Source organism: Schistocerca piceifrons, chromosome X (genome assembly GCF_021461385.2).
Source record: "Schistocerca piceifrons isolate TAMUIC-IGC-003096 chromosome X, iqSchPice1.1, whole genome shotgun sequence".
In the NCBI taxonomy this organism is placed as follows: Eukaryota; Metazoa; Arthropoda; class Insecta; order Orthoptera; family Acrididae; genus Schistocerca; species Schistocerca piceifrons.
The window spans coordinates 862,120,237-862,148,165 of NC_060149.1; the positions used below are offsets into that span (position 1 = coordinate 862,120,237).

Consider the following 27,929-nt stretch of genomic DNA (forward strand, 5'->3'; position numbering starts at 1 on the left):
GTACAATTGCTCATGCTCTGGCGAGTCACTTCTCCTCTGTACTGACTCATTGAGCAACCTACAAGCTATCGACCAGTGTTACCCTTGCCACCCTGGTAGCGTCCATTAATGAGTCCATCTATGCCCTTGGTGTTTTTGTGGACTCCAGGACATGTCAGAATCCCTGGCAACGAACTTGCCGACAGGCTTGCCAAACAGCAGACATGGAAACCATGCAGGCCTCTCGCAGGGAATCAGTTGTCCTCTGCCGGTGCCGCATTGGCCATATGTGGCTAATGCATGGTTGCCTACTCCGTCGCGAGGACCCACCTCAGTGTCGCTGTGGCTCCCAAATGACAGTCGTCTACCTCTTGCTGGACTGCCCACTTTTAGCCACTCTGTGGCAGACTTTTAACTTTCCCAGCACCCTTCCTTCAGTATTGGGTGAAAATGCCTCCACAGCAGCTTTAGTTGTACGTTTTATCTGTGAGAGTGGGTTTTATACTTCTATGTAGATTTTAGTGCACGTCCTTTGCCCCTCTGTTTCCTCCATCCTAGTGCTTTTAGGGTGGAGGTTTTAATGTGTTGCAGAGTGGCTGTCTTTCCCTTTTTGTTCTCATGGTTGGCCAGTCACTGTAATCTGCTTTCATTTTTATTCTCTTCTGTTTTCAGTGTCTCTCTGTTGTTTTCTTGTCCTATTTTGTTCCTTTTAGTGTTTGTTGCCTTCCCTTCATTCTTGTGGCTTTTCCTTTCTTTCCGTTTTGTGTTATATGTTTCATCCGTTTTATTCTCACACTTGTGGCATTGTTTTATTAGGAACAAGGGTCCAATGACCTCGTAGTTCGGTCCCTTCTCCCACCTTTAAACCAACCAACCACCACAGAACCATATACCGTTTACAATTAAATTCAATGTATATCTATTCTTTTCTACTCATTTGTCACAGCTGTCAATTGTTTCTCGATATTGCAAATCTAATTTCTGCTGAATGTTGGATTTGCCTAGAAATGAAAGACTAAGCACAATATTCATGTAAGGCCTTGGCATTTCATATACTTTCATTTTAGACCATATATGCCCAATATCAATTATACCGCTCTTATGCCAATGAACATGTCCCCCAAATAACACACAAGGAAAACAAAGTGTTGCTTTCTTCACAGCCACAAATCTATTTGTTCTTTTGTAAAATTTCTCGATTGAACTTATGGCATTGATTTTTTTGTTTGCTGCTGCAGATTCAGATACGAGAGTGGCCTACATAGTGTTTTTATCTGAATTTTTTCATTGTGAGTCCTGTCACTAAATGGCATTTTTAATAATTCATTTATTTCGTCCATGTTTGTTAATTTCACAGTCAGCTGAATTTTCTCTTACAGATAACACCATGCACACAGCTATATATGGTCAATTACCTGACCTCACAATAACTACAATGTATTTGTACAGAACTGCATTACACAAATGAGTATAAACATAAATACGACAGTGTTGTTTGGAAAACAGATGCTCAACAGGTGGTGAATACGTTAGTTTTTTTGTTCTGTAGCAATACAACCACTATTGTGAAATATACCAATACTGAAATAATGCCTGTTAGTTTCAAAATCAAAGGGCATAATTATATTCAAATTATATATAGCTATTTATATGATATTTAATTGTATAGAGAGGCAATTGAAATCCACAAACATCAATACAATTTTAATCGTAAAGAAGAAGGATTAAAATTGGATAAGATATGGTGGTCGACGTTGCATCAATCACGTGACAATCGATTGCCTGCAATCGAGAGAACAGACGGTAGCCAGAGATAGCTGCACATCGACGCCACATGACATGTGGTGGCACCCCCTACGATCTCTATATAAGCGGCGGCCCCAGCTCCTAGCAGTCAGTCGTCGATTCACCTCGGAAGATGTTCTCCGTAGTTGAGAATGAAACGTCAGGGAGAAGAAGTTCTACAGATCGACCACGGCAACTTAGCCCAGAAGAGTTTACTGATAAAGACACCGGCCGTGAAAGCCTACATGGCTTTCACACAGTGTTTATGAGGGCAGATGGTGCCAATCTGCTGTATGCTCCAAGCTTCAGAAGACTACCATGAGAGCACACGTGGCAAAACACACCTATTCAAATCAGAAAATAAAAACTCCGAAACAATGTTTTATGCACAATTCATATAGATTTCTCTGTTTTTCATGCAAATGGTGCCACAGCACAGTGGCACCACCTCAAAAGCTGGCCCAACTAAAAGTTACAGAAGCAGTGTAGTAAAGTGGAAGGGCTGAGTTATAATATAATCAGTGTGCTGTAATGGCTACACTGTGTTACATTGAAAGTAGTTGTATCACATCCACATCACTATGAGCATTACTGATTGTAAGTTTTGGCATTTGCAATTTATTCAAGGCCATCCTAAAGTCATTTCTATTTGCTCTAAAAATGATTTTTAAAGTGAAAATTTATGTAATATAGACAAAGAAAATCTGCTCACCAAGCTTGACTAAAATTTGATGAATTGGTACAACAGAAAATTAATGCTGGCAAAATGCATTACTCTAATCCAAAGCATCCAGTGCAAGACACTAGTCATGCCTTGGTGCTTATTTTGCCACAATGGTTGCCATAATTCTCCCTCTTAATATAACTTCCTCAAAATCTTGGCAATGAGAAATCATTCCATGGCATGCACTTGGTTCCCACTGTGCTCATAGCCTTGATGTATGCCAATTTTTTCGGTGTTCATATTCATTCTTTTATCATCTATTTCCATTTTTCTTTCTATTTATTTGGTTATTTTGTCTTCCTTCCCCATCTGCATTTTACCATATGCTTACTCCTCTCTTTCAGGCTTGTGTATGACATGTTTCTATTGATCTCTGACTGATATTCTACCCTCTGAGCCACTTTCAAGTTCTTTGGTTTTTTAAATCGTATCTAATATGAGTAATGAATTTACTATTTTTCCTATTTAATTCTTGTATGGATAGAAGTATTTTACACATGATTACTGTAATTATCATGAGAAATTGGTGATGATATGTGTGAGCCTTACTTCAGTCTCTAACTTTATATCAAAATTAGGCACAAAGTTCACTTCACTTTTATCAGTACCTGTGTAAACTGTGTGTCAGTTTTCAGCACCTTTCACGTTTTGGTATTTAAACTTTTACCTCATGAATAAGACATACCTGGGATCAGTTAATTTAATAACAGAATGCATACCGTGCATACAGACTGATATGACTGCCTGCAGCAAGAATGCCTACATGAAGATTCTGCCCCATGATGTGAATGAGAGCTTACTGTAGCACATAACTTTTGAGGTACATGTTTATTTAAATAAAGGAGGCAAAAATTTACTTGAGAGATGAAGTTATAATGGGAGAAGCAAATCCAGATTAAAGACTGTGCACTATTTTTGATTCCTTTGTTTGTAAAATGGGAATAAGAGCATAAAATTACTCAGGGTTAACATATTGGTGAAAATGTCTCTGTGACACTATATGAGGAAGAATGAAGACTGATGCTGTGACTGGTTATGACAAAAACTTTTACTCTGCGTGTGATCAGTCACAGACTTCAGATTTCTTACACTTTAAAGCAAGCATACACAAAAAAATAAGCTTGGACTATATTAATTGTTACATCATTGCAATCCAAATTTATTGAACTCAATAAATGCACAGTGACAATAGCATAGGACTAGTCTCTGCTAGGAGAATAAACAAAATTAGACCATCCACTTGGGAGCACACAATAACTACCAAACAAGTCAGCTGCTTGAAAACTAAGTCCAAATCACAATCCAAAGCAGAAGTCCAAAATAACAGCATGTAAAAGTCCAAGATCGATGACTAAAGGCAGGCAGGATTGAAGGCATATAAGCATGACTGGGGCAGCCTGTTGTAGATTGCAGCATCATTAAGACTGGTAGTGACTCAATTGTGTCTGCACTTGCATTTTTCACAGAAGAGATATAGCAGACAACAGATCTAGTGGTATCCACACAGCAGACAGAATTGGGTAATTTTTTTCTGAATAACAAATACAGATAAAAATTAATATTCATTTTTCATAAATAACAAATAAAAATATTTATTCAGGTGAGTGTTAATTTGCTTGACTGAAAGTACTTGTTTGTTATTTGTGAATAAAAGGTAATTTTCAAATCCATGAATATTAATTGCTCTTGTTCTCTGTCATTTATAACACAGATGAACTTGATGCTTCTTTTATGTTACTTTTCAGAACAATTTGTTTTTCAAATATTTCATCAGACAGTTTATTTGGCTTTGGATGATTTCCCATTGTGCCACATCAAGAAACATATTATACAGATGTTGAAGAAGGCAATGGCATGTTATATTTTCTAAAAAATCTCCTTCATTTCAGGATAACAATCTAAGACGTTAAGATCACTATCTTCTCTTGAGAACTCATCAACACTGCTCTAGTTTTTGTAAAGAACTTTGTTATGGTTTTTTGTCAGTTTCACCTACAAAATCTAATTCAGAATAAAAAATGTACATTTTGTTTTCCTGTCACAACTTCATTTTCAGACTCGACATACAATTTCTGTGACATTTTTGTGACTACTGTATACCTGTGATTTGTTGTTAAGTCTCCCTTGATCATAGAAAGCAATGCAGATGGACCATGCACATGCTGGTAAGGCAGTACTGCATTAGCTGCATGTTCTTCCCTTAGCGCATAAAGGCAAAACAATTTTCAAATTGTCTCTCAACACTTTCTCAGTAGGAAGTTGCCAATGTGCTGCAATATTTAAGAGACTATCTTCCAATTTTTGCATCATTTTTAGTACAGCTGTCAAGCATGGAACTAAAAGTCCATAATACTTTTTTCTCACCTTTTTGTATATCCAGTACTTCAGCAATAGCTGCCAAACAAGTTACAAACTCTTTCATGTATTTGAACTCAGTGTCTCTTATGAAATTTTTCAAACCTATGTAACTGGATCACTTATTCTACATCAAATAATTTTGTTTCACTGCATTCTAAAAAGTATTCTGCCATTCAACACCAGGCCTAATCAGAGTTAGTCCTACTTTCAGTTATTTTAAATAACTTTGGAGATCCAGTAGCTTTCTATAAAGCATTATATTTGTGTATAGTTTTGTGACACACTCCAGATAATGCTATGTATTCTCCATTTTCATCAGGGTTCTGATAAAAGTAATTAGCTTTCACTTGAGGTGCACAAATTTAGTGTATGTTCAGTGCTTCAAAAGTGTGCTGGGTATTGGATATTGTGACCTGTGATAATTACAGTGTCACTGAAGGGACATTTCTCTAACACTTACAATGAACATCATTTAAGTATTTCTGAAACAGAAAACTCACTGTTCCTCAGGAACAAACACTGGTTATATATGAATCAGTGTTGATTGAGAAATAAACATAGAAAATATGTTTGCAATCTCCTGTTGTTCATTATTAAGCAATTATTAATGAATGACAAATAATTACTCCTATGCAAAGTGATCACAATGCCCCTTTATCTGTAAATAATTTATTTACAAATAAAAGTTTTTTAATTATTTATGTATTCAAATAATGTCTGTATACAGGCAGTGTGATGTCAACCTTCACAAGTGCCCAAGAGTGATGATGCTTCTGGTGAGATGTGAGACAGCAGTGGCTGTGTAGAGGCTGTGAGTGGTCTTGGCCAGGACTTGTAACAGGCTAGCAGAGGTGGCTGCAGGACTGCTGATGATAAAGGTGACAGTTGCTGAAGCCCAAGAGTCAGCAGTGGATTCAGCATGCAAGTCCTGGTCATTTGGGGCCTGAGCTGATTTTGATTGTGTCTCCAAGTTCTATTCTGACTCAGCAGTGAAGAGGTGCTGCTCATGAATTTGTGAGATAATCTTTTCCTGCTAACCTGGGTCTTTTTAACCAAAGGTTTGGGTCAAGACTGGAGCTTCTCTACATATCCACCTGCTGTGTTGCTCAGCAGGCAGGTGGGATGCTGTTCTGAAGACATGCAGCAAGGTGTGTGGCTGTCAACCCTGAGTGTAGGCATGTTGGCAGGCTAATGGCATCATTCTGGCAACTCCCTAATGGCTTTGGTGAAGAAACTGAAGAATGTGGGGGTAGAGCAGTGGCAGCATGACCATTCCATGACCTTTTTCTGCAAGTGGTGGCAGACAGTGAAGAATGCCAGCAACGTTGGATCAGTCATAATGCGCAATTGTTCTGGCCCCCGTTTAACATACAGCATTGTGGGGACTGAAGTGGATAATTCGCTGTAAAAGTGGGGACCCATGATGCAATGACCAAGAAATCTTGCACCAATTGAATGAATTTTTTGTCAAATTGAAAGCAAGTGACTCCTTGATAGTCAAAATTGGGATTAACTCCAATGGCACCCTAGATAACATTTTAGCATTAACATGTTGGCTGGTACATGATTTGGTAATGGTACTGATTTAATAGTAATGTACATCACTGCAGTCTTTGAACTGTTATCTCAGGCAGCATGGCTTTTGGGCCAAAAGTGGAATTCAAGTTTAATGGTTGTGTAAGTAAGATGAATTTTGCACCATAAAGATAAACATGGAACTTTTCATTGCTAAAAAGGTTGCTAGGACTTCTATTTCAATGTAAGATTACATTTTAAACCTGTCTGCTGAACAATGGTGAAAAAAGTTCACAGGTTCTGAATGTGTTATTGAATGTTTGCTCCTAAAGCTCTGTCACCAGTGTAGAGGGTGCAAAAAAGGATCCAGAAGAACTACCTGTTCAAGAAATGATGAAATATTGCCTGAACCCAGGTAATTCCTAATGGCAATTGACTGTATTTGTATAAATGAAAAGGCATGTTAATTACAAATAAATTTGTGACTCATCATCAAGGGCAATTGCTGATAAGCATCTGATAAGTCTAAGTGAGAAAAGCAGGTATAAGCTTTCAGTCTGGCAAACAAGTCCTCTGGCTGTTGCAATGGATAGGAGTCCACAACTAACTGTAAGTTCACTGTGGTCTTGAAATCATCTAAGAGGCCTAGTCTGCCATTACTTTTGTGAATTATGACTAGTGGTGTGGCCCGTGGACTAGCAGCTACTTGTTCAATAACATCTAACTCCTTCAGTCGGTCTAGTTCACCCTTTGCTTCCTCCTTAAACAAGTGTGGCACTGGGCAAACTACCATAAAATAAATAAAGCATGGCCAAACGGAGGGGAACAATTGTATATGCGCTTCAAATGAATGTACACTATGTGATCAAAAGTATCCGAACACCTGTCGGAAACATACGTTTGTCATATTAAGTGCATTTGTGCTGCCACCTACTGCCATATATTCCATATCAGCGACCTCAGTAGTCATTAGACATTGTGAGAGAGCAGAATGGGACACTCTGCGGAACTCACGGACTTTGAACATGGTCAGGTGATTGGGTGTCACTAGTGTCATATGTCTGTATGCGAGATTTCCACACTCCTAAAGATCCATAGGTCCATTGTTTTTGAAGTGGTAGTGAAGTGGAAATGTGAAGGGACACATACAACACAAAAGCCTACAGGGAGACCTCGTCTGTTGACTGGTAGAGACCGCCAACAGTTGAAGAAGTTCGTAATGTGTAATAGGCAGACATCTATCCAGACTATCACACAGGAATTCCAAACTGCATCAGGATCCACTGCAAGTGCTATGACAGTTAGGCAGGAGGTGAGAAAACTTGGATTTCATGGTCGAGCAGCTGCTCATAAGCTACACACCATGCCGGTAAATGCCTAACGATGCCTTGTTTGGTGTAAGGAGCGTAAACATGGGACAATTGAACAGTGGAAAACATTGTGGGGAGTGACAGATCATGGTACATAATATGGTGTTCCAATGGCAGAATGTGGGTATGGCGAAAGCCCAGTGAACATCATCTGTCAACGCGTTGAGTGGCAACAGTAAAATTCGGAGGTGGTGGTGTTATGGTGTGGTTGCGTTTCTCATGGAGGGGGCTTGCACCCCTTGTTGTTTTGCATGGGACAATCACAGCACAGACCTACATTGATGTTTCAAGCACCTTCTTGCTTCCCACCATTGAAGAGCAATTTGGGGATAGAGACTGCATTTTTCAACACGATCGAGAACCTGTTCATAATGCACGGCCTTTACTGGCATGGTTACATCGATACCTCTCCTCAGTGCAACACTCCATGAAGAATGGGCTACCATTCCCCAAGCAACCTTCCAGCACCAGATTGAACATACGCCTGTGAGAGTGGAAGCTGTCATCAAGGCTAAGGGTGGGCCAACACCGTATCGAATTCCAGCATTACTGATGGGGGGCACCATGAACTTGTAAGTCATTTTCAGCCAGATGTCCAGATCCTTTTGATCACATAGTGTACCTTGCCTAAGCCAGATGCAAATAACCCAAAAAATTCTCTGATTAAGTCATCCAGAGCTTTGAAAGTGTCTGATATCAGACTAACATTATCCTGCATTGAAAAACCAACTATGGTAAAGATATCCAGGCCAGAAATATTTTGTGCACTGGGAGATGCTATTACCAGCAATGTTTGGTGCTACATAACTTTCCTGTGCTGACTGCACATGGAGAATAAATCTTTGAGGAAGACCTGGTTCATTGGTATGTTCAGTGAGTTGGGTCACATTTGTGCCTACCTGGATGGTCACAGGCATTGAACCTACCAAGGGTTCAGCCAAAAATGCATAAAAAGTTCTCAGTTTACTTGCCACATCAAATTTGGATAAAATCCTGAGCTTTCAATGACTACCTCCATCATTTTCGTCAGGGGTAAAACTGACTTTCGTGGACCAGTGAGGCTTCAGCTTTTATAAGCAGTGGACGGCTTCTCATTGGCTGTTGATCATTTGAATGGTACACATCAGAACATAAGGTTTACAGTGGAGGTGGAGAAAGATTGGAAGCTACCCTTCTTAGATGTGCTAGTCGAGTGAAAATCAGATGGACGTCTCAGATATTCGGTGTACAGAAAACCGATGCATACAGATTTATATCTAAATGCATGTAGTTTTCACCACCCAGCTCAGAAGAGAGCTATGCTAAATATGCTGTTCAAACAGATCAAGAGGACCAACACATCGCGTGGCTACCACTCTATGGGGAGGATGTAGCGCGCAGCTTTCGTCGGCTGGAGAAGCTGCGCTTGAAACAGTCACAGCTGCTGAGTAATTCGGCTTTTCTACAACATTGTCGTGACAAGGAGGTTGTACCAAATTTTGCAGTTGTCAAACATCACATCTGAGCTGCTGCAGTGAATAGAATTTTGTAGACAACAAGTCATACGATCGTCAGTGAGAGGATACACCATACGAGGTATGAACTGGATGCCTACACTTGCTTCTTATATAGTTGCCATCTGTTTTTGTCTACAGTTTTGTCACCTTGTGACTGAGAATGGGTAGACATGACCTTGGCAGCACATCATCAAGCTAATTTAAGCAAGACTACAGCAAAACAGGCTGATAAATTTGTGTGCCTTAACCGGGGAAAAGGAATTTCTGGGTCCAGCGACACACATCGCACTGTTATCAACTTCTCTGACAAAGAAATTGGTGACGCCACCATGTCAGTTCTCAGTAAGGGACTGAACTTTTCTCCAGCTCCACAAAAGCTACCAGTGGCCGAGATTACCAGTGGAGTAGAACAAGCGGTTCGGCACCTTTCTGAAGAGGCAGCAGATGAGGCAAGGCTTGCCACTAGTCGGATTTTAGAAACAGCCAAGCCTCCTAATTCCAATGTAAGCAAAGTGGAGAAACTGGCATTGAAATTGTTGGGGAAGGATGAAGAGTTAGTTGTGCTACCACCCGACAAAGGGAATGCCACAGTTATCCTGAATGCTACCGATTATCATAAGAAAGTGGCCCTATTATTGGAAGATACTATGTACCAGATTCTTAAACGGGATCCCACAGCAGCACTTAGCATGAAGACAGGGGAGGTACTGAAGAACTCTGACCTCCCAGAAGAACTAGTCAAGAACCTATGACCAAGAGCACCAAGGCCACCCAGGTTTTACGGTCTACCCAAGGTCCATAAGGATGGGGTCCCATTGAGACCTATTGTTAGTGCTATTGGGTCTCCTACATATCTGTTGGCAAAATCCTTAACCAAATTATTAGCACTTATATTCGGCCACTGTAGCCATCACAACTCAAAAATGTTTGTTGACATCATAAAGCAGATGACAATAGGTCCGAATGACATCATGATCAGCCTAGATGTGGTCTCTTTGTTTACAAAGGTACCAGTGGAAGATACATTAAAACTGTTGGCTGCTCATTTCTATCCTGAAATACTGAAGTTATTTTGACACACTTTGATGACCACCTATTTTTGTAGAGTGGAAAATATTATGAAATGACTGATGGAACAGCCATGGGTTCGCCACTGTCACCAGCCATAGTTAACATTTTCATGGAGGATTTCAAAGAACGAGGGTTGAACAGTGCTCCCTTACGTCCATCCTTCTTCTTCAGGTATGCTAAAGATACATTTTTAATCTGGCCATATGGCAATGAGGCACTGCAGAAGTTTGTTGATCATTTGAATGGTATACACCAGAACATAATATTTACAGTGGAGGTGGAGAAGGATGGGAAGTTACCCTTCTTAGATGTGCTGGTGGAGAAGGATGGGAAGTTACCCTTCTTAGATGTGCTGGTGGAGAAAAAATCAGATGGACGTCTCAGACATTCTGTGTACAGAAAACTGGCACATACAGATTTATATCTAAACGCACATAGTTTTCACCACCTAGCTTAGAAGAGAGCTATGCTGAATACCTTGGTACACAGAGCAAGGACTATTTCAGACAAGGATCATCTTGGCTCTGAGATTAACCATCTGACGATGGTATTTAGAAAAAAATGGATATTCTGAACGTGATATCAGATCTACTCTGGTGAAGAAACCTAGGACGGATGCTGTTCAAACAGATCAAGAGGGCCAACACATTGCGCAGCTACCATTTTGTGGTGCAACGACCAGCAAGATCGGTAGAGTCTTGAGCCGGCAGTTAATCAGACCAGTCGTCTGGCCATCCAGGAAGATTAAGGAAACGTTGTCAACTGTGAAAGATAATCTCGGCCTGAGAGTGCCAGGAATTTACAACATTTCTTGTGAGTGTGGCAAAAATTACGTGGGCCAGTCTATAAGAACTGTTGCCGATCGCTGTGTGGAACATCAGCGTCACCTGAAATACAGGTATCTACAAAAATCAGTGGTGGATGAGCATAGTTTGTTGATGAAACAAGAATACATGCTCACGTTTCAAACTATTGGGACTCTGTCATCAGGGAAGCAGTTGAAATTATTTTATGTGAAAATAATTTCAACAGAGACTCCGGATATGCACTCAGCAATGCATACAAGTGCACAGTTGATACAGAAAGAGTGCAGAGGTAGACTTCTTACATTCCTTGCAGTTCTTCACCTGTTGCAATGGATGGTACTGCAATCAACACTGGATAAAGGGTGCAAACAAAATCTATGGACATAGAGATTGCCACCTCCGTATGCACTGTTTTCACCGTGACGTCATCCAGCCAATGAGAAGCCGTCCACTGCTTATAAAAGTGGAAGCCTCACCGGTCCACAACAGTCAGTTTTACCCCTGATGAAGATGATGGAGGTAGTCATTGAAAGCTCGAGATTTTATCCAAATTTGACGCAGCAAGTAAACCGAGAACTTTTTATGAAAGGACTCCGTCGTGAAAGTCTTCATAGCCATATCAGCCACAAATGTTTGTGATGCCCTTGTTAGTTTCAATGAATGAACTTTATCCATTGACCTCTTTCTAGCTCCACATTTTCACATGGTGTGCGGATATAATTTGCTAAGGCTTCTCTGCCCTTTCAGAGGGTGCACGCGACTGTCATTTGGAGCACTGTTTGAAACACATGGCACTGCACGTAGCAGGTGTGTGCTGGGTGCAGAGATCACTGAACGAGAATCATCACACGCAATGAATGTTTTTCAACTAACCTGATGAATGTCCATGCTGGTGTCTCCTGATGAAGGTAGATCAGATGAAGGAACTGTGGATTGCAGTGGCAGCAGCGAGGTACAAGCCACGATGAGCTCGTCGAAAGTGTGATCAATGCATTGTTTCAACTCATTGTTTTGCCAATGGAGTTGCACCACTGTGTCATACTCTGACAGTAGATTATTGACACAGGTCACAATTTTGTCTGCGAGGGTGAAGCACTCGCAAGCCAAATCACATGTTGCGACGAACACAGAACAACGAGCACAAGTGCCTGAGCACGGTATCTGAGTGTCAGAAGGGTGGAGTAGCACTGAACCTTGGACTATGTTCAGAGAGAGTTTGTAATCCATACCAAGAATTGGTTCATCAACGTTGGTGATGTAAAAAGTCCGTGGGAAACATAGAGAAGGAGATAGATGCACCATAACTGACAGTTTGTAATGTTGATTCGTTGACAGCACGTAGAAGTGGCTTTGTTGGTGAAAAAATGGGAGGAACCAATGATGTAGGTATGATGGACATGCCAGTACCTGTGTCGACTAGGAAAACAACCTGCAACGAAATATTGGTCACATATAAACGACCACCAGAGGACAAGTGGACAGAGTGCAATGTGTGAGGACGCCTGTGAAGTTCCCCGCAGTACTCGGCATCTTTCAGATCCTGCAGTCGGAATTTGGGTGCTGGCAGTGTAATCTGCACTTCTTGGCCTCATCCCCAAAAATCTTGTGGTACCTACATTATGGATGAGCTGGATGTGGCGGTGGTGGTGGTTGTGACAGCGGAGGAGGTTTGTCCTCGTTGATCTGGGGCATATGGTGTGGAAAGAGGAGAAATCGAATGAGTACTGCTTGGTGGTGTAGATGGCATGGAGGCAGAATGAGCCCTACCTCTGCCCACAGACGGCCAGTAAACAGATGGCGTAGTGCCAACCAGCGATGAGAGGTGTGCTGGTTTTTTTTGTTGCAGTAGTGCATACAGCTGATCTGCGATGTGAAGGCGAGATCTGATAGACTCGAAGGAGTGCAGTAGCAGGTGTATCTGCAGGTTGGTAGGTAACTTGGCAGACCACACCACCCACATGGTAATGTCTGTCATCGTCTGTTCACTCACAAGTAGACGAAGGTGGTGCCAGAGGTGTGATGGAGTGCGGTCCTCCAGGTGTTCCTCGTACAGGATCTTTATTATTAATTCCTGTGGCGAGCAGGTGAGTCAGTCCAATATTGTCTTCTTGGTGAACTCGTATTTTGGCAGCTTCAGTGGCGAAAGGAGGAGGTCACAAATTAAATCTTGAGTGGTCGTGGAGCTGCGTGACGAGACATAGAAATTTAGAGTTGTCGTCGGTCGCCTGATGTGACTCGAAAAGGTGCTTCACAAGCATGAACCATGAAATGGGGTTGTCCTCGTATAAAGGAGGTTGCTTCGGCAGATGACCAGGGGGTGGGGACAAGGGTGGCTTTGGTGTATCTTGGAAGGCCTGCTGTCCAATGGTAGGATAGGCTGTCCTGTAACCCGGCACTACTGGTGTGGGCATGTTACTAGCAAACATGTCCTGAACAACAGCTGGTTGCCATGTCACTGATGAGTCATGGAAGCACAATGCAGCAGGGTCTAAGGTGCTGCTGTCATGGACTGTGCGGCTGGTCCCGGCGGAGGTTCGAGTCCTCCCTCGGGCATGGGTGTGTATGTTTGTCCTTAGGATAATTTAGGTTAAGTAGTGTGTAAGCTTAGGGACTGATGACCTTAGCAGTTAAGTCCCATAAGATATCACACACATTTTTTTGATGCAGCAGACATGGTCCGTACCGTGGCAATGAACGGGTGAACGGCGCGTGAGGTAGGGCTGTATACTGGACCAGAGGTGAAAGGCATAATACTAAAATTGTCCACTTCGGGAATGAAAAGGAAGGCTGGCATGGCAGGTGCAGACAGTACTGTGGAAGGAGCGAGCGGCTGTATGGTGGGAATCGGGGCCCCCCGTGAGTGAGGGGCGGGTAGGGGGGGGGGGGGGGGGGGGGGGTAGTTTGGTACTTGGTGTAGCAACAGCAAGAGTTTTCTGTTCACATCAGAGACGCACCCCATGTGGTAGGACAATAAATCACAGGTGAAACCTGCTGGTGGTCACATTGTTGTGGTAGAACGTTCCTGGATGGCGAAGTGCTGTCGGGTGTGCTTGAACCCACATGGTCAAGAAACTGGGCGACAGATCTGGTGGTTGAGCCTGGCAAATTTGATGTATAAAAATGTCTGTTATTAAATTGTGAGGAAGGCAAAACTGGCATAGCTTGATAGCAGTTGACCATGTGTGCATTTGGCAAGAATGGCGGCATTGCACATGGAACTATTATAACCGAAATTGCGGCGCATAGAGTGCAAATTTGGGTCCCTTTGAACACTACGCAATCAATCGTTACACAATTCTGGAAATCGTCCACTTTACCTTTCACATGTTGGCGTGCAAAGTCCGGCAACACAAAACCTGAGACAATTGTTTGAGGTAACCGCATAACACTCGGCCATTGTAGAACTGCAAAGTTTGAGGTTAACTTCACTGGAGATCACGAATCACTGTCCGTTAATGGTGAAACAACCATTGGCAGCAGATTGGAGTGGCCTTGTAGTAGTAGCTGAGCCTTCAAATCCTCATATAAAACATTGAGTAAGGCAGCCATGGTGTCGGACATAAAACCTGTTGATTCCACACAGCTGGCACGGAAGTCACGGAAGACATAGAAAATTCGGGGCCACCAGTATGGGAAACGGCAATATTAATAACTGTATACGCAACAAACTGTTCCCATAAATGTCTATACATACATATATTTCAGCACAAAGAAAGATACACGTGTACACTGTACAAGGTACAAAGGCTGACTGGAACATTAATATGGTGGCTTGTCAGAGCAGTTAGAGTTCAAAGATCATGCTTTACGTGGTCGATGTGACCTATTGACACTACAAGTGTATCTACCAACTCTGCAACTGTTGCTGAATCTACATCTACGTCTACATACATACTCCGCAATCCTCCATACGGTGTGTGGCGGAGGGTACCTCATACCACAATTAGCATCTTCTCTCCCTGTTCCACTCCCAAACAGAACGAGGGAAAAATTACCGCCTATATGCCTCTGTATGAGCCCTAATCTCTCTTATCTTATCTTTGTGGTCTTTCCACAAAATGTAAGTTGGCAGCAGTAAAATTGTACTGAAGTCAGCCTCAAATGCTGGTTCTCTAAATTTCCTCAGTAGCGATTCACGAAAAGAACGCCTCCTTTCCTCTAGAGACTCCCACCCGAGTTCCTGAAACATTTCCGTAACACTCACGTGATGATCAAACCCACCAGTAACAAATCTAGCAGCCCGCCTCTGAATTGCTTCTATGTCCTCTCTCAATCTGACCTGATAGGGATCCCAAACGCTTGAACAGTACTCAAGAATAGGTCGTATTAGTGTTTTATAAGCAGTCTCCTTTACAGATGAACCACATCTTCCCAAAATTCTACCAATGAACTGAAAACGACTATCCGCCTTCCCCACAACTGCCATTACATGCTTGTCCCACTTCATATCGCTCTGCAATGTTACGCCCAAATATTTAATCAACATGACTGTGTCAAGCGCTACACTACTAATGGAGTATTCAAACATTACAGGATTCTTTTTCCTATTCATTTGCATTAATTTACATTTATCTATATTTAGAGTTAGCTGCCATTCTTTACACCAATCACAAATCCTGTCCAAGTCATCTTGTATCCTCCTACAGTCACTCAACGACGACACCTTCCCGAACACCACAGCATCATCAGCAAACAGCCACACATTGCTATCCACCCTTTCCAAAAGATCATTTATGTAGACAGAAAACAACAGCAGACCTACCACACTTCCCTGGGGCACTCCAGATGATACCCTCACCTTTGATGAACATTCACCATCAAGGACAACATACTGGATTCTATTACTTAAGAAGTAATCTGCTGCAACTGAGGTTGCAAGCTATGGAATAGTTTTGCAACCATGAGCTCACTGCATGTCCAGAAGTTCTCTTCACCAATATTATATTGGGACAGGCATAAATTATTGAACTCAATAAATGCACAAATACAGAGCACTCGAATATTCCCACTTGGAGAGTGAATGAAATTACATTTTTTGCTCAAGCACACACAATAATAAGCAAGAGCATCAACACCTGCCAAAAGTAGTCTAAATCACAGTATAAAGCAAAGTCTAAAATCACAAGGTGTGGTGACATCTGGGATTGATGGCTGAAGGTAGATGGAGTTGGTGGCTTATAGGTTGACTGGAACTACCTGTCAAAGGCTGCCAAAGCACAAATATTGGTGGCAGATTGTTGATATCTGGTTAGCAGTGGGAGGCATGGAACCACTTGCAGCACCTCTTGGCATTGATAGTGCATGCAGCACCGCTGTGCTGAGTTGACTATGGGCATTCCAGAGTAATCAGTGGATGTGCTGGATACAGCATTAATAACAAGTAAAAAGTCATACAATTAAAAAGACAACGAAAATGTGATAATGGGGAGACAGTCTCAGGTCCATTAGAGCCAGAGAGGTTTAATGCTTGCAACTGGCTGCTTTTCAAAATCTGGGACTATTCAGTTATTAAAAATAGATGAGAAGTTAAAAACATATATATAAGTAGTCCGATATACGTACATCCTAGATTGATTTTTCCAACCATCTTTCATGCCATGAAAGAAGATTTCTGAAACCATCCTCATAAAATTCTTCTGCTTCTCCCATTTTTGCCCAAAAGGCTCAAAATGTTTAAATGTGATTGTGTTGGTTGTGATGGTAGCAGTGCACAGACAGCATACCAAGACAGAAAATATCTGCTTCAGTGCTCTACATTCATTATTATTTTTTCTTTTCTTTTCTTTCTCCTTTCTTTCTATTTTAAAATGATGTCTCTTTGTCTCAAAGACAAAAGTCATTATAGTTACAGGTAAAATTTTTATATAAATGCTGTTAACCACTGTATTGACTGTCTTAATGTGAGAGAAGACCAGTAGTTACATCTTCAGCACCTGTCTGACATAGTTTATTACTCTCCTTCACCTCAGTTACTACCTCGAACAATTTTATGTCCCTATCTTTCAAAGTTTTTAATATTCCACAAAAAGATGAATCATGGTAGAGTAAAATTTGTCTCCTACTTTTGCATTCACATGCTTAGGAATATCGTCAATCAAGATGCTAGGCATGAAACTCTCCTTCTTATCTTGGACGCAATACATATTTAAACTGAAGTTTTGCAGCATTATGTAGTCTACAAATTTTGGCATTGACATGACCATACAACTAAATATTTTTTTATATCATCAAAACCTATCAATTTTTGAAAAATATATGTAACTGGATAGATAAAAAAATCTACTCACCAAGTGACGGTTGGAGTACACGCATGTAAAAGATATTAGAGTTTGCTATCTTTTGAAGCCAGTGGCTCCTTCTTCTGCCAGAAGGATTGAAGTAGAAGGAAGAATGGGAAGGAAATGGACTGGTGAGGTTTAGGACAAGGGGTAGAGTTCAGAAAAGTCATCCAGAACCCTAAGTCAGGGGAGACTTACTGGATAGGATGGAAGGAAAGACTGATTGTTGGGGACTGAATTGGATGTGATTTGAACACCTGAGAGTTTAAAGGTGGAATATGTGGCATATATTTATATTTTGTTAGTTTATTGAAGTCCTGATGTTACTAGAGGACAGATAGAGGGCATCTTGTGCTCCATTCACTGTATACGTATGAGGATAATGGAACCTTGCCTATCCACGGGGTGTTTATGTCTCATGTAATTTCTGTTTGAAAATCTTAGAACTGTCTCAGTGTTTCTCTACTTACACAATTTCCTTATGAAGAAAATTAGTAAAACACATCTATTTAAAATGGCAGTTAAAACATACTTTATAAGCGATGCATACTACAAAATTAAAGATTTATTTTTGTTTGGCCATATGAGTAGCACTGACACCTTCCTGCAGTGCAGGCTCCATTACCCATGTTTTATGCTTATATGAAAGGAGACATGAAACATGCAGACATACTGGCAGCATTCAGAGACAAATGAATATCTTCCAACTAGTGACAATTATTTTTTGAGCACAAAAACAACTTTGGTTGTACATGCCCATCTCAGAACCATAGAAGACAAAAAAGGAGTTAAGAGTGACTGCAGGTTAAGCCCAATTGATGGATGGAAGACAGCTAAAAACAATTTTTTCTCTTGGAGAAAGTGCCATAAATAACGCCATAAAGACAATGGAAGTCCTGAACAAAAGATTAAATGTCCTTCACCATATTTCTATGATGGATATAAAGTAAAAGGCTGTTGACAGCCTGGGTGTTGTTAGCTAAAATGGCTGATAACTTAGATGGCACACATAAATTAGAACAAAAGTGGTTAAAAAAAAGGGGCATTCAGTTAGTAAATGGTGAACCATCAAAGGTTGAGGACAGTGAGCACAAAATGGTGGGGGATCACCACTTAACAGGTGGCGATGGCTGAAAAGACAGTGCCCAATACACAACCTAGCTGAAATGATCTCCTTGTGGCAAGGGCCGAAGGAGGTCGGCCAAGCTGCTGGGAAAGGTTTAATTCCTTGGAGCTTGTTCCCATCAAGGAAAGACCAGTGGTGGTGTTAAAAGTGACACCACCTGCTGACAGGCAGCAAAACAGAGATCATCAGAGGGAATGGAAGAACTAGTGGTCTGAGGTAGGATTGCAGCCTTGGCAGCAGCGTCAGTGACATCGTTTCCTGTCAGGCCAATGTGACCAGGGACCCACATAAACATCACAGTGGCTCTATCAAGAATGAGCAAGTGAAAGCTTTTCTGGATCTATTGCACTAAGGGATGGTTGGTGTATAGCACACACAGGCTCTGAAGGGCACTGAGAGAGTCAGTGCAAATGACACAGCTCAAAAGTCTGTGTCGCCAGATGTACTGCATGGCCTGATAGGGGGGAAAGCTCAACTGTAAATGTCCCAGCAGCCAGTACTGAAAATCATCGATGCCATTGATGAAGGCACACCCGACACCAAGGTCAGTCCAAAAGCCATCAGCATACACAATTGTACTATTGTGAAGTTCCATGGAAAGGTCAAGAAACTTACATCAATATAGCAAGTCAGGAGAAGAGTGCTTAGGAAGCGAATGAAGTCCAAGGTGAAAACAGGCCACTGCATGAAGCCAAGGTGGTGAAGGATTCACACCCATTGGGAAAATGGCAGGTAGCATGAAGTTAAGCTGCCAGAGTAGTAGCTGAAAGTGAACTCGAGGAAGTAACAGAGAAGAGGGATGTGCCCTATCCTGGCAGTCAAAGGAGTCATCGAAGAAGGAGACATAGGATGAGTGACCAGGCACAGGAGGCAAATGGAATGTGCATCTGCTGAGGAGAACATAATGTTGGTATGACAGCGGTAGTTCAGCAGCTCCTGCATACAGACTCTCAACCAGGCTAGTGTAAAAGGCACCAGTGTTCAACAGATACCACAATAATGGATTGTAGTGTGAATGCATAAGATGGATGGATGTGGAGGTGCATAAATGAAACAGCTGCAGTCTAGTTTTGAATGGACAAGGGACTGGTACAGACAGAGGAGGATGATCTGATCAACTCCCCAGGATGTACCACTGAGGATGTGCATGACATTGAGGGAACACGTACGGTGAGTGACCAGGGAAGACAAGTGGGAGGACCAAGAAAGTTTCCTATTGTGCATGAGCCCCAGGAATTTCATAGTTTCAATGAACAGAAGAGCAACAGTGGAAATGTGAAAGCTATTGTCGATGCTCCACGAATAAAGATGATTGAGACATCACTGAAGATGCCCTTCAGGGTGACAAGCCTATGGAGAACTGTAATAGATCACAAAATCATCAACAAAAAGGGAGCCAGTGATGCCCGATGGGAGACAGGGCGGAATAAGGTTAATGGTGATAGCAAAGAAGATGACCCTCAGGATGGAGCCCTGAGGCACACCGTTTTCCTGGATAAAGGTGTCTGATAAGACAAAACCCACATGTACCTTGAAAACTCTGTCTTTTAAAAATTCTTCAAGGAAATGGAGCATGCAGCCTCGTAAGTACTACATGTAAAGAGTATGGAGGATACCAGTCCTCCAGCAGGTGTCGTAGACTTTCTCCAAATAGAAAACCACAACCACAGTCTGGAATTTCTGCAGAAAACTATAAATAAGTTGTTTGTTCTTACCGGGCTTAGGTATGGGTATGACCATGGCTTCACACCAACGTCTGGGAAATATGCCACTTGTTGGGATGCCTTTGTACATATGAAGGAAAAAGTGCTTGCCCACAAGAGAAAGGTTCTGCAACATCTGAATTTGTACATCGTTCAGCCCTGGGGCAGAGGATCAGGATGAAGTAAAAACATTATCTTGTTCCCTCACTGTAAGAACGGCATTGTAGCACTAACAATTCTGAGAAGAGAAGAGTATCACTCGAGTGTCCTTCACTCATTTTCCATGGACAAAGATGGGGAGACAGTGGGTGGAGCTCGAAATCTCCACAAAATAGCAGCCCAAGGTGCTGGAGATAGCAATAAGGTCCACTATGACGTCATCTGCTACAGTCTGGCCGAAAATGGGAGAATGGACATTGGCCCCAGAGAATTGTCGATGGTTGGTCCACACAATGGAAGAGGGAGTAGAACTGTTAAAAGAACTAGTAAATGAAATCCAGCTAGCTTTTTGCTATCCTGAAGAATGCGACTATGCTAGGTACACAACTGTTTATAACAAATGCAGTTTGCCATCTTAGGATGACAGTTAAAAATGCAGGGAGCACTTTTCCATGCATGAACCACATTGCAGCATGCCTCAGTCCACCAAGGGACTGGAACATGGCACGGTATGATGAAGTGCAAGGAATGGAATGTCCTGTGATGGTAAGGATAATGTTGGTAAGGTATTCCATCTGGTCATCACAATTGGGGAAACGTCATTCATTAAAGGTCGCAATGGAGAAGTAAAGGCACTAGTTGACCTTAGAAAGCAGCCATTTGAGTTTGCACATAGGTAGAGTAGGAGTCAGCAAATGGATAGCTCACAGGAAATGGTTGCTCAAGTACGTGACAGAGAGAATGGACCACTCAAGGTGATAGGCAATCTGGGCAGTGCAGAATGAGTGGTCCAAATGTGAATCAGTGTGCATGGAGTCTGAAAGGAACGTGGGTGCTCCAGTGTTAAGGTAGATGAGGTTGAATTGATTGCAAAGGTCAGCCAAGAAGGCACCTCTCGGACAAATTCTGGAAGATCCCCAAAAGGGATGGTGTGCATTAAAGTCACCGAGCAATGATAAAGGGGCGAGGGAGCTGCCCTTAAGCTGGAGGAAGTCTGCTCTGGTGACACTGAATGACGGAGAGATATAAATGGTACAAAGAGAACTGGTGTTGCCGCCAGGTGTTCAGGGAGATGGTGTGAGTATGAACATCATTCCGGATGAGCAGCAGGACTCCATCATTAGATGCAATGCCATCCTCTGGGGATGGGGCAGGAGGGGCGGTGGGAGATCAAAATGGACCAGATAGAAATGTGAGAGGTCAAAGCAGTCGTGAGGGTGGAATTTTGTTTCCTAGAGCAGAGAACAAGTGGATGAATGATTCCAAGAGCAGCCATAATTCCTCCTTGTTGAATCTAAGGCTGCAAATGTTCCATTGGAGGAGAGTCATGATGAGGAAAGGGGAGGCGAGAATAACTGAAGGGGTGTCACCTTGATGTGTGCTGAGTGCCAGTCTTCAAAGACTCTCTGCAGAGGCTGGAGGATCTTGCTCCTTGAGATGTACAGAGGCATCAGCATTATCCTTTGGTTGGTCTTCAGAGTACAGGGCATAAAAATGGTTGACAGTGCACACTGGCAACACGGAGGTCAGCCAGGTGAGGGTATGATGCAGTGATACTGTTGAAGAGGATCTCCAAGTCAGTGAATAAGTGCCTTTGTTTGATTTCTTGGAGCCTTTGTGGTTGTCAGATGATGATTCAAATGTTTGTTGGCTGGAGGGACGCAAAAAGTCTTCATGGGGGTATTCCTTCTGCCCTTTCTGGCCTGCTGATTGTGTAGCAGGTTGTTTCGCCATGTGGGGTGAAAATTTAGTTGCTTTTTGCGCAGCCGGAGGAGGAGGAGATGGACATGCTACAATGACAATGAGCAATTTTACAACTGCAGTGCTGAATTTGAGACCACATTTCTGTGTGGCCATGTCCTTCACAGAGCAAGGCCTAGCAAGAATAGTACTGCAAGCGCCAGATGCTGAAAAGCAGGCTTTCTGATTACCCAACAACTTGCAAGCAACAGGGTAAGGAACTTTCTCCTTCATCTGAGTCTCCTGGATGGCCAGCTCATCAAAATATATGGGACAATCTTGGGAGGAGGCTGCACGGCCGCTACTGCAATTCATACAGCAGGGAGGAGGAGGTGGACAATCGCCCTAGTGGGCATTCCTACCACAAGCTACACATTTGATAGGGTGTTGACAGGACATTCAAGTATGGTTGTAACAATGACACTGGTAGAAACACATCAAGTTTGAATGGTATGGTTGGACTGTGATAACTTCATAGACTGCTTTCATCTTGGATGGAAGCACTACTCTATCAAACGTGAAAAAAAGAGTACGTGTGGGCACAATGATATACTACCTTTCTCATCACCTTATGGATTGCAGTGAGAGAAGTAAGTTTGGATTTCTGACTCAATCAGATGATCAAGCAGCCTAGTGTAAATAATGCCATGCAAGGAATACAGTGTTCGATGGGCCTCGGCAAGAACATGATAGCCATGGAGGAGCAAAGTAGCAAGCAGTTGTTATGCTTGAGAATCACAAATAGTCTCCAAAGGCAAAGTGCCATTGTGTAAACAAGAATGGGATTTCACAGGGCCGGCAATGACATCAACACCTTTCTACATAATAAATGGATTAACCATAGCAAAGGTCCGACCATCTTCAGTACACGAAACTACGAGGAACCAAGGTGCAGCTGGGAGGGTCTTTAATTTGTTAGCCTCATTCCGCTTATATTTACTAGACCTAGAATGAGAAGATGATGTTTTGCTCATTGTGAGAGAATCCACCATGATTGCCAGCATCTCTGATGGCATGTTCCATCCAAGAGGGGGCCCACTCAGAGCGGGTCTCACCTGTCTTAGGTGACTGTTCATACCTCAGGTCACACCTCCCAAACACCTGACAGAGGGACCAATTGGCAATTTGGGAAGGCAATCGCTCCTCCCTGGGCCTGGCCTGTACCAGGGGAACGTGTGAACCTAACCTGTTGACCTGGGGCTGGTAATCACTCATTACCCAGTCACCTGTTACATGTAAGACACTTGGTCCAGCCTTCAGGAGTTCATGGTGAGGAAGGAGAAAAAAAGAAACCTCAAACACCAGATCGGAGGAAGAGAAATAAAGAAAGGAAAAAAGAACAAAAAAAAAACAGTCAAGGGACTGTTCTGATGTCATTCTACTGAAAATGCAGAACGCATTCCCAGAAACTATGTTCCCAAAGGGAGGAGGAAAGCAGTAGCAAGAGGATAGACATGCAGCATAGAAAGGAGAAGATTCTGCAAAGGCTAGGGCCTTGTGTCAGGCATGCATGAACTCACCAAAGATGGTGAGCCCCCTCGGTGTAGTGTCAATTTTGTCCACTACAGGCAGCACCAGTAAAAAGGCTCTTCCTATTGTGACCCAGTAGTAGATAACACTTAGAGTATGGGTTAACTGTGGAAGGGGCAGATTCAACGCCCTGTCACATTAAAATTCTTGATCATATTGTAATTATTTTTACAAGAAAATCATGAATTCAAGATCCTTAGTGCATAATATTAATGCCTTTTCATTCTCCTGATCTCAGCATCTGTATAGTAGCAAATTTATGGTCTTGGAGTCAGTTTTCTGGACATACAGAAGAGAGTGCAAGAGGCATAACAGTATGTTTATGTTCCTGGAGTCATCAGTGGGTATTCCTAGTGTGTGCAGTGGTAGTGTAGAGAGATGTGAAGAAACAGTGCAAAACTTATATTGTAAGTTACTTTGTGCAAACCATATAGGAACAAAAGAACATTGTACAATATGGATCGACCACATGAGTCAGTGCAGTTGCTAAGACACTGACTTCATATTTGGGAGGACTGAATTTGCTCTGTCTGGCCACCCTGATTATGTTTTTATAAATAATTTCAAGCAAATGCTGGTATAGATCATAGTTCTCACAGGAAGGCCACAGCAGACTGCCCATCCTAGCCTCATGAAAGTAGCCTTATACAGGGTGAGTCACTAAATATTGCCACCAAGAATAACTCTGAAAGTATGATAGGAGCTGAAGAAAAGTTTGTAGCACAAAAGTTGCATGGCACAACAGGGTCCATAATGTGACGTCGGGTTTTTGTTGCTAGGTGGGGTTGTTTCAGAGATATGAAGGTCAACTTTGCTTTTTTCAAATGCCCTGCTATGATTGGGTATTTATTTTCTGATACTGGCTATCAAAATGTATCCAGTGATGTGTAACAGTAAGGTCTTTGAAGGTCTATGAAGGTCACAAAGGTGGCACAAACGTCCATTTACAGAAGTTGTTCAAAGTGTTGACCACTGGTATCAATGCAGTGCTGCAATCTTCTTATCATGGATTGAGTGGTATTCCTTATCACATCAGCACTTATTGAAGCATGTGCTCTGACAATTCTCTCTCGCATATCTTCAGGTGTAGTTGGAACGTGTTTATAAACAATGTCTTTTACAAATCCCCACAAGAAAAAATCCAGAGGTGGCCATGACACATCTCCTCTGTGTCCAATCCAATGTTTTCGGAATTGTCTCTGCAACTCATTTCTATCCATCAGTGAAAAATGTGCCAGACACCCATTGTGTTGATACCACATTCTGTTCCTTGTTCCTGAAGGTATTTCTTCCAATAACAGACCTAATGTTCTTGCAGGATGTGGTGTACTTCCTACTATTAAGATTTCCATCGATGAAATAGGGGTCTATAATTCTGCCCTCCAGAATCCCACACCATACATTCACCAACCACAGTTTCTGGTGTGCAACTTGCTGCAGCCAACATGGATTTTCAGTTGCCCGATAGTGCATGTTATGCAAATTAACCAGTTCCACAGTTCGTGAATGTAGCCTCATCAGTAAATAAAATCAAATTAATAAATGTGTCATCCCTCTGAAACTGAAGTTGAGCCCATCAGCAGAATTCAGTGTGACGCATACAATCCATACCTGTTAATTCTTGGTGGAGACTGATATGGTAAGGATGATATTTATGGTGATGCCGAACACGAACAACACTACTCTGGCTCATGCCAGATTCCCTTGCAATTTGACGTGAACTAACACAAGGATCTCGAACCACAGTGGTAAGAGTACCAATTTCCATTTCTTCGTTAGTAGCTGTCCTTTGCCAGATATGTTTCTTATGTGTTAAACATCCAGTTGTCCTCAGTTTATCACACACACATTTAAATGTATGACATGTAGGGTGAGTATGTTGAGGATATCTTTCAATGTATATGTCTCTAGCTCTCACTGAATTTCATTGGAATTCTCCGTAAATGAGAAGCATATCAACTTATTCTTTGAAGGAATACATCATTCACATTCACTTGATTCTACAATACTAGTCTTACCATTCCAATTAGTGTTGTATTGCGAAACTGTCGAATGATGATTACGTGTCAATGGCACATTAGATGGATACGCTGTATTTGGCAAATATTTACTATTTACATGTAATATGAGAGAGAATTGTCAGAGTATGTGCTTTGATAAGTGCCAAAGTGATAAGAAATGTCTCTTAATCCATGATAAGAAGATTGCAGCACTGCATTAATATCAATGGTCATCACTTCGAACACCTTCTGTAAATGGAAGTTCATGGCACCTTCTTGACCTTTGTGACCTTCAAAGACTTTACTGTTACACATCATTGGATTCGTTTCAATAGCCGCTAATAGAAAATAAGTACCAATCTATAGCATGGCATTTAAAAAAACAAAGTTGACCTTCATATCTCTGACACGACTCCACACAGCAACAAAAAACCAATGTCATAATATCCCCCTCCCCCGCACCGTTGTCTCATGTAACATTTGTCCCACAAACTTTTCAGATACTATGATACTTTCAGAGTTATTCTAGGTGGCAATAGGTAGTGACTCAGCCTGTATATTCAATGTGTTTGTGTGTTTCAACTATCTATTTTCATTGTTTTGTGTTGATAAATCCTGTATCATTATCAGATGATCTCTGGATTAGTAAATGAATAAATAAATTTCAGCTCCAGTGGCTCCAAGCAGTGCAGACTTGATAAAAGTGAACTCTACTTCGATATCTCTGAACTTGACTTCTTGGAATGATGGTGGATGTCCAATAACATCACTTGTTGTAGAGTATAAACAAAAGAAAGCAATAGCATGGACACTTGTTTCGAATAATATCAAAGTAGAAAAAGCGGAATTCTTAGTACTGGATCTGGATCCAGAAACCTGGTATACATTACGCATTACAGCTCATAATAGTGCTGGATCAACTGCAGAGGAATACAACTTCGTAACACTTACATATGGAGGAGGTATGTAGACATTAAGCTCTTGCATACATGTTAGCTATATAGTAAGTGATCACATGAATTATAAATGGATGTGGCAGCAGTGTGTATTTAGATATAATCAGCAGCATTAAAACATGCATTATTTGTTGAAAAACAAAGACTAAATTTACATTATGCTACTGCTACATTCACTTGTCACAAATTTTGCGTGAGAGTCATAAAATTTAGCAGTCAAGACCAAAGCTGCAGGAGGAAACACACACACGTGTTATATGTGAACATAGCATGAAAATATAGATATTGAATGCAAAGTTTTCCAACATAGAAATTCCATCTTTAATAGCCAAAATAAATTTTACTAAATTTGAAGTTCTATCCCACTGGACTGTTCATGCTGAACATAAAGAAATTGACCAATTTACTTCAGATTTTTATGTGGTACTTTAATAAATGTTTGGATATAAAAGGCAATGTCCTGACTGACTGACTCACTCATCATCGCCCAGCCCAAACCACTAAGGAAACAAACCTGAAATTTGGAGAGAGTGTTAATCTTATACTGTAGGCATAATTTAAGAAGAGATTTTTCAAAATTCCTTCCCTAAGTAGGTGAGTAGGAGATGAATATATGTTACTATTAAGGCAATTTTGAAGCAAGACCTACAAAAACTGGTATTTGGTTTCTTGGTCAGAAATAAGGAAATGCATGTTCATTTTGGGAGCTTTTACCTGTATGGGGGTGAAACAGTTGGTGAAAGTTTTATTTTATTTTTTTTTAAAATAAATCATTATTAAAGAACAACTAAAGTATTTTAAAGCTACATTTATGAAAACTGGTGTTATAAATAAAAAAAATACATATTTCAGGGTTTTTGAAAATTAATCCCTAAGGGGGTGAAATAGGGCCTGACTGATCCACTGAATCATCATCATCCAATTCAAAACACTAAGAACAGAAACTTGAAATTTGGAGAAGTTGATCTTATACTGTAAGCATTGTTTAATTATTTCATTATGGAAGAATTTTCAGAGCTAAATAAATAAAAATTTGGTTAGAAATTAAAAAAAATATGTGTTTCAATGTTTCTGGAAAGTTAACCCCTATGGAAGTGGGATAGGGGATTAAAGTTTTTAAGAAAATATTTCTTTACATTAAAAAAAATCTAAAGCTAAATCTATAAAAATTGGTATTTCAATTCTCAGTTAGATACAAAGAAATATGTGTCAACAGATAAGAGTTTCTATGGAAGTATCACCACAAGAATGCAAAAGGCATGCTTAACAAAAACCTTGGACTCCAGCCACGAGAATCACTTTTTGGTCAGAAATATATTCAGGATAGATCATG

At 41.4% G+C, this 27,929-nt stretch overlaps 1 protein-coding gene across 1 annotated transcript in view; it reads left to right on the forward strand.

Annotated features, from left to right (window-relative positions):
• The window catches only part of LOC124722738 (Down syndrome cell adhesion molecule-like protein Dscam2), a 202,553-nt gene that overhangs the window by 142,664 nt on the left and 31,960 nt on the right, over window positions 1–27,929 (forward strand). Inside the window, exon 9 of the mRNA XM_047247880.1 lies at window positions 26,309–26,602. Coding sequence (XP_047103836.1) covers window positions 26,309–26,602 — 294 coding nt within the window. The remainder of the gene's footprint in view (window positions 1–26,308; window positions 26,603–27,929) is intronic.